The 8217-nt window shown below is 40.1% G+C and overlaps 1 protein-coding gene across 1 annotated transcript; it reads left to right on the forward strand.

Annotated features, from left to right (window-relative positions):
- Positions 1-6837: 6837 nt before the first annotated feature.
- LOC124461397 (secreted RxLR effector protein 161-like) lies at positions 6838-7425 on the forward strand. Its single transcript, XM_047012927.1, has one exon. It carries the CDS (start codon positions 6838-6840, stop codon positions 7423-7425), a length of 588 nt encoding a protein of 195 aa, XP_046868883.1.
- The last annotated feature ends 792 nt before the right edge of the window (positions 7426-8217 follow it).

Raw genomic sequence — 8217 nt, forward strand, 5'->3', positions numbered from 1 at the left:
TATTGACAGTGGTGCCACCTCGCACATGTGCTATGAAAAAGATTTGTTTGTTTCTTACACTGAGAAAAACGATATGATATGTTTAGCTGCTGATTTAAAGATTAAAAGCCCTGGAAAAGGAACAGTTAAAATAAATACAACTGAATGTGTAATAATGTTAAAAAATGTTCTATATGTGCCAGACCTGAAATTAAATTTTTTTCTGTGAGTGCATCGCTAAGCTATGGTCACACAGTTACATTCGAAGAAAATTGTGCTGTTGTAAAATCAAATGACGGTAGTACCATGATTACAGCTTTAAAGCAAGACAATTTGTTTCTTTTTAATAACGTTACCAAAAACAGATTATTTTATATGAAAGAAAAAGAAATTTTGTGGCACCATAGATATGGTCACCTTAACTTTCGCAGTTTGAACGAAATAATAGACAAACAACTCGTGACCGGTTGATATTAACTGTAATACGTGTAATCAATCTAAGATTTGTTCGCGACCATTCGCTCAAAGTTCAAATTCTGCATCGCGATTGTTAGAATTAATACATACAGATATATGTGGCCCAATAAACACTCAATCCGTTGGCGGAGCAAAATATTTTATTACGTTCATAGACGATATGTCAAAGCGTGTCTTTGTGTACTTTATGAAATCAAAAAATGAAGCATTAGAAAAATTTAAAACATTCAAAAACTTAGTCGAGTGTCAGAAAGAAAGATAAAAGCCATACGTAGTGATAATGGCGGAGAATACGTTAACAAAAATTTTGATATTTTTCTAAAAGCTCACGGCATAAAGCGACAACTAACTGTACCGTATACCCCCAACAAAACGGCGTGGCAGAAAGAGCGAATCGCACCCTAGTAGAAATGGCGCGATCAATGATGGTTCTATGAAAGGTGGAAGAATCATTATGGGCGGAGGCTATAACGACTGCCGCTTATTTACGCAACAGATCTCCTTCGCAGGCGATAAAAGGTACAACGCCTCTTGAAATTTGGAGTGGACACAGGCCTTCGGTGTCTCACCTTCGTATATTTGGGTCTAGTGCTTATGCGCCTGATGAAATGCATCATCACAAATTTCGGCCTAAGGGTAAACTGTATGTTTTTGTTGGATATTCTCTAACTGCAAAGGCCTATCGACTCTATGACAGAGATAAGAAGCAAGTCATCGAGCGGCGTGACGTAAAATTTGTTGAAGACGAAATTCCAAAAAATGTGTGTTATACAGATGAATCGAGTACTAACAATTTTACATCGTTTGTTATAAACAATCATAATGATGAACGATTTGACAATGATTTGTGCCCAAATGAAGCTCAAGTTTTGGCCACTGGAGAAACAGAAGACTTTACGCCAGAAGAAGCAACTCAACATTCGTCTCAAGAAGAAGAAGTCGACATGGATGAGACACTTTTCAACGAGAACGAGCAGTACGTGAGTTTCGACGGTTCTGCAGCATCCAACGACTCCGAGGAAGAAAATGAGCCTGAACGTCGTGGACCTGGAAGGCCAAGTCTTATTCGCACCGGACAGCCAGGTAGACCTAAAAAACAATACAACATGCTTCACAATATGGTCGCCTATCATGATGTCGAGACCCCCAATACGGTCAAGCAAGCCTTACAAAGCAAACATTCGTTTGAGTGGGAGAAGTCTTTGAAGCGAGAGTATGATGCTCTCATTGCCAACAAAACCTGGTCATTGGTCAACCTACCGCCTGGAGAGAAAGCCATCGGTTCCATGTGGGTATTTCGAATTAAGAGAAATAATCAAGGCAACATAACAAATTTTAAGTCAAGACTGGTAGCTATGGGCTGTAATCAGCAGTATGAAATAAATTATCAAGACACCTTTTCGCCAGTTATACGATATGAGAATATTAGACTTGTTTTAGCTGTTGCTGCCGAAAAAGAGTTGTACTTACATCAGGTAGATGTGCTTATTTAAACAGTAATTTAACTGAAACAGTGTATATGAGGCAGCCAGAACATTTTGTTAGTAAAGATCATCCACATCGTGTAATTAAATTACAGAAAGCCTTATATGGCCTTAAGCAATCGGGTAGGGCTTGGAATAGCACACTTAATGAAGTATTACTGAATCTAGGATTTGAAGCTACAAAAAATGAGCCATGTTTATATAAGAAGATTGATCAAAGTTCGTACAGTTTAATAGCTGTTTATGTAGATGATTTAATTATTGTCTGTTCAAAGAAAAATCATATTGCTTACATAGTAAAAACATTGAAGAGTTCATTTGATATTAAAGATTCTGAGTTAAATAATTTTCTTGGTATAGAAATTCAGCGTCATGGCGAAGTTGGTTCTATTTCAATTTGTCAGAAGCAATATATAAAGTCCTTGTTAGAAAAGTACAATATGATTTTATGTCGTTCAGTATCAACACCTTTAGATCCTGGGTTTAAGATTAGCTGCAACGATACAAAATGTAAGGGCGAACGACAGCCTGGACAGAAAATCCTATACAGGATACGGATTTTATTTTGGTGGAGCAGCGTTTTCGTGGGAATCGAAGAAACAGGGTTTGGTTGCCCTTAGCAGTACAGAAGCTGAATACGTCGCCTTGTCTACAGCAGCAAAGGAAGCAACCTATCTACGCAGGCTTTTAGAAGAAATTCGCTGTCATTCTTCATCACAACCAATTGTCCTAAAATGTGACAATTTGAGCGCACAACATATAGCAACGAATCCAGTGCACCATAAACATATTGAACATACGCGAACTAAACATATTGATATTAAGCACCATCACATTAGAGAAATTGTAGCAATGAAAATAATATCAATTAACTATGTTCAAACATATGATAATGTAGCTGATATACTTACTAAAAATTTACAGAAAGAAAAACATGTTAAGTTTGTAAAGCTTCTTGGAATGATTGAATAACTGAATTTTTTGTATTTTTATTTGTGGAAATAGTTTAATATGCAAATTACATTTTATCGATTTATAGCTTTATGATTATACATCTCTAGCTTTGTTCCAACTCTAACTACTACGATTTTTTCCTTGTACATATTAATTCGTCTTGTGTTCTTATTTACAATTTCACTGTGCAGACATTATTCTACCTAACAATATTAACTGAAATGTTTAAATTGAGGTGTGGTACATATATTTCTTTGAGAATAATAATTAATTTCACAACTGCCGAACGCTCTCGTAACGTGTTTATATCTTGCCCGTTCTCGACGACAACTGCCCTTCGACTCCCGACTCTCTCTCTCTTAGATGCCCCTCACTCTCAGCTGCTACACGCCTCATCAAAATTGGGGTAATTTGAGATCAGTGTGCCCATCTTGTCTTTACATACATATATCTTTTGATTGATATATGACTCCTTAACTGAACCTCAAATTTTCAATTTAAAATACTTTGCTACTGTTGAAAATACCATATGTTTCTGTTTGCAGCCCTGTATTTATCCCTGGTTATATCGATTGTACTAAGCTTGTAGGTTATCGATATAAGATGCTTTGTAACTCTGTATATTTTGGCTTCTTCTTCCTTTTTCCGCCCTTGAAAGTGTACGGACACTTAATAAAGATAAACTTATAATTTAACGCAATCCACTCGATCCTCAACAGGTTATGGGCCCAGATACACGCGAGTGTGGGCAGGAGGATTTGTGTTAAAAGTTTAAGTAGATATTTCGCGGCTGGCGAAAAGTAATTGTGCGGAAAGACACACGGCATAAGGCGCGAGGTAAAATATGAGTTCTTTTTACCAAATAGAAAAGTTGGAGGAGGGGAATTATGATTCCTGGTCCGTTCAAATGCGCAGCGTGTTGATCCATGCGGAATTATGGAACTCCATAGGCATGAGGAGGCCTACGGAAGCGAATGCAGTTGCTGCGTGGGATGCACAGAATCAGAAAGCGTTGGCGACGATAACGCTGAGTGTAAGACCGTCTCAGTTGGTTTACCTCAAGAATTGTGCTACAGCAAAGGAAGCATGGGATAAGCTCAAAGAAACGTACGAGCCAAGCGGACCCGTCCGGAGGGTGTCGCTATATAAAAAGTTGCTTGGGTTGCAGCTGAAAGAGGACAAGATGAGCGACTATCTCAATATGTTCTTCTCTACAAAGGACAAACTTGCTGAAGTGAATATTAAGCTAGAAGACGAACTAGCGGTGATCATATTACTTTCGAGTTTGCCAAAGGAATACGAAAACTTCGTTATTGCGATGGAGACTCGTGATAGTCTTCCTTCTTTGGACAGTCTAAGGATTAAGTTGCTGGAAGAAGGAGATCGCAGGAGTAACGAGAGAATGTCAAACCCAGAAGAGCAACGGGCATACCAGGCAAATGTGCGAAAAAATCCAATTCGTAAGAAGAGGTCTCTGGTGGATATAGAGTGCTACAGTTGTGGGCAACGAGGTCACTATAAGAGGGACTGCCCAAAGTTTCAAGAAAAGCCAAAGGAAAATCGGCAATCACAACATCGATCGTACACTATTCTAGCTGCGGCACAGGCAGGAAATCTAGATGCTTCGAGCTGGTGTGTGGATTCGGGAGCAACGGCTCATTTATGTGGCAGGCGCAGTATGTTTGCGAATTATGTTGCACATGAGGAAGATGTTGTATTGGCCAACAACCACGTCATAAAAGCAGTTGGCAGAGGTGACGTGCTTGTACAAACAGGATTTTGTGAGCTGAGATTGGAGAATGTTTTGCACTTACCAGGGTTGGAGACGAATTTTATGTCGGTTGATCGAGCAGTCGATAGGCGATGCACTGTGACTTTCGACAAAAATTCAGCGACGGTTCGCCAAGACGACGAGATGGTGCTAATAGCAGAGAGGCAAGGAAAGCTCTTTGTGTTTAAGGAGACAGGCAATCGATGCTTTGGAGCGAAACAAATAAGTGCGGAAGATTGGCACTACAGGTATGGTCATTTGAATTATTCAAGTCTGATGAATATTGTTAAACGCAGGATGGTGACTGGCATGGAAAATGTGGATTTTTCCGAGAAGATGCCATGTGTGACTTGTATGAGAAGCAAGATTCATACTCAACCTTTCCCGTCAGCGTCTGAACATAGAGCTCAGCATCTTTTGGAATTGGTACATACCGATGTATGTGGACCTTTTAAGCAACGTTCTCTAGGCGGTTCTTCATATTTTTTGACATTCATAGACGACATGTCGAGACGAATATTTGCTTATTGTCTAAAATCGAAGGATGAAGTATTCGAGAAATTCGTGGAATTTAAAGAGATGGCTGAAAGACAGACTGGCCAAAAATTGAAAGCAATAAGAAGTGACAACGGCCGAGAATTCATCAACAGGCGTTTTGATGGGTACTTAAAGGATCATGGAATTGTGCGTCAGTTGACGGTTCCATATAGCCCTCAACAGAATGGAGTGGCTGAACGAGCAAACCGGACGCTAGTCGAAATGGCTAGATGTTTGCTTGTACACGCGGATATGCTCCTGCATAAACTGCATGAAACTCCTGTTTCTCTGGGCAGAGGCAATAATGACAGCGTGTTACATTCGAAACAGATCACCAACAGCAGCTTTAGTTGGTATGACACCTTATGAGGCATGGACTGGAAGGAAACCCAATGTGCAGGGTATGCGCATTTTTGGATCGATAGCAGTTGCATTGGATAAGACACGACGAAGCAAGTTTCAGGCCAAGGGCAGAGAATATCGACTCGTAGGATATTCACTGGTGTCAAAAGCATACAGGTTGTATGACAAAGAAAAACGAGAGGTCGTTGAGAAACGGGATGTAATGTTCAAGGATCCGAATGATGTGGTTTCGATTGTTGAATCCCCAGGTCCAGCACAAACAGTCACAGGTTTGGAAATGCGGTGGGACGAATCAAGTAAAGACGATCTGGAAAATGAGGAATTTGTTAGCGCTGAAGATTTCGAAGATGAGAGTTCAGGGCAGAGCGACGATGAATCTTGCCAAGCGGAAGAACAAGAACCAGAACAAGAGATACGACAGGAAGGACAGATCGGTCCTGGAAGGCCACGTTTGAATCGCACCGGTAAGCCAGGACGTCCCAAGAAAATATACAATCGTGTAAACAAGTTACATGTAAAGGAACTGGATTTGCCACACACATTTGATGATGCGATGCAAGGTAAGCAATCTTCATTCTGGAAGACTGCTATGGATAAGGAATATGAGGCTCTGTTGGCAAATAAGACATGGACACTGGCAGATTTACCCAAGGGACAAAAAGCGATTGGTTCAAAGTGGGTATATACTATCAAAAGGAGTGGCGATGGAAGCGTGGAGCGGTATAAGTCTCGGTTGGTGGCTAAAGGGTGCTCACAGATATACGGCGTCGATTATACCGAAACCTTCTCACCAGTGTGTCGTTACGAAACGATACGGCTAGTTTTGGCTATAGCAGCGGAGCTGAAACTATATCTGCACCAAATGGATGTGTGCACAGCCTATCTTAACAGTGACCTAAACGAAGTCGTCTATATGAGGCAGCCTCAGGGATATGTGGATAAGACAAATTCACAACAGGTGTTGAGGCTGAATAAAGCTATATATGGATTGAAACAAGCAGGAAGGGAGTGGAATGCCAAGTTGAATGGAGCTCTATGTGATCTTGGATTCACTTCTTCCAAGAACGAGCCGTGCCTTTATCAACAGGATATAAAAGGTAGACTTTGTTTGGTACTAATATATGTAGATGATTTACTTATAGCTTGCCAAAAGATGGATGACATGATCGCAATCAAGGCAAAGATTGCGATGAAATTCGAATGCGTCGATAAGGGTCCGTTACGAGAGTTTTTGGGCATGCAAGTAGACCGGAATGATGATACAGTATCATGATGAATCAGGCTCAGTACATAAAGGGCATGCTTCAAAGACATAGTATGGAAGTGTGTCGAGCAGTTGCTACTCCATTGGATGCTGGTTTCCAAGTGGCGTGCAGTGACGAGAAATGTGTCATACAGGATGTGACAATGTATCAGTCAGCAATCGGAGAGTTGATGTGGCTTGCATTAACATCAAGACCTGATATCTACCATTCAGTTATCAAATTGGCGCAAAGGAATAAGGAACCTCACAGTGAACATGTTGCAGCAGTTAAGCATGTTATGAGGTATTTGGCGGCAACGAAGGATCTTAAGTTGCACTACCGATCGTGTGGAGATGCTCTTACGGGATACGCTGACGCAGATTGGGGCGGTGATGTGAGCAACCGCAAATCGTACACAGGGTACGTGTTTTTCTTGGCAGGTGGCCCTATCTCCTGGAAGTCAGAAAAACAATGCAGTGTGGCGTTGAGCAGCACAGAGGCCGAATACATGGCTATGTCTTCAGCGGCGAAAGAGGCTTTGCATTTGAGGCGATTGATGATCGAGATTGGATGTGGAGACGCTGGACATCTACGAAATTGTTGGGAGACAATTTGAGTGCTCAATCTCTGGCCAAGAATCCTGTGTTTCATGCTCGATCGAATCACATTGACATCAGACATCATTTCGTTCGAGAAGTTGTTACAAGAGGCGAGATTGATCTGGACTATATATCAACTAAGGACATGGTAGCTGATATATTAACGAAAAATTTGTCTAAGCAAAAGCATAATCATTGTGTCAAGTTATTGAATTTAAACTAAGAAAGTAATTGTAATTGGCACACAGAATCATATTGAGGAAGGGTGTTGAAAATACCATATGTTTCTGTTTGCAGCCCTGTATTTATCCCTGGTTATATCGATTGTACTAAGCTTGTAGGTTATCGATATAAGATGCTTTGTAACTCTGTATATTTTGGCTTCTTCTTCCTTTTTCCGCCCTTGAAAGTGTACGGACACTTAATAAAGATAAACTTATAATTTAACGCAATCCACTCGATCCTCAACAGCTACTATACTTTGCTATTTTTTCAAATAAACAATAGTACTAAGGTATATATAATTAAATATCCGGTTTTCCCACTAAGGAAAAAAAAGATATGTTTTGTGAGTTAAAAGCAACGTACTTTATTATTTGAATGAAAACTTAGAACTTAGTTACAAAAATGTCTTATAGTTATATTTATAAGCTAAATTTGTGAGCCTTTTAGTGGCGCGATTGATATTGATGCAATTTGATTGGCCCGAATTTAATTGCTGAGTTAGCGTTCTCACGCTTTTGGTTGTTAGGGCGACAATTATTATTTCAAGTGTTTAATTGTTCATGTTAATTTATGGGATAGCGTTC

The sequence above is a fragment of the Drosophila willistoni genome, unplaced genomic scaffold, assembly GCF_018902025.1.
Source record: "Drosophila willistoni isolate 14030-0811.24 unplaced genomic scaffold, UCI_dwil_1.1 Seg388, whole genome shotgun sequence".
Taxonomy (NCBI): domain Eukaryota; kingdom Metazoa; phylum Arthropoda; class Insecta; order Diptera; family Drosophilidae; genus Drosophila; species Drosophila willistoni.

Excerpts from the sequence above, each read along its gene's own strand:
- LOC124461397 (XM_047012927.1), top strand. The coding sequence starts at position 6,838 with ATGAATCAGGCTCAGTACATAAAGGGCATGCTTCAAAGACATAGTATG.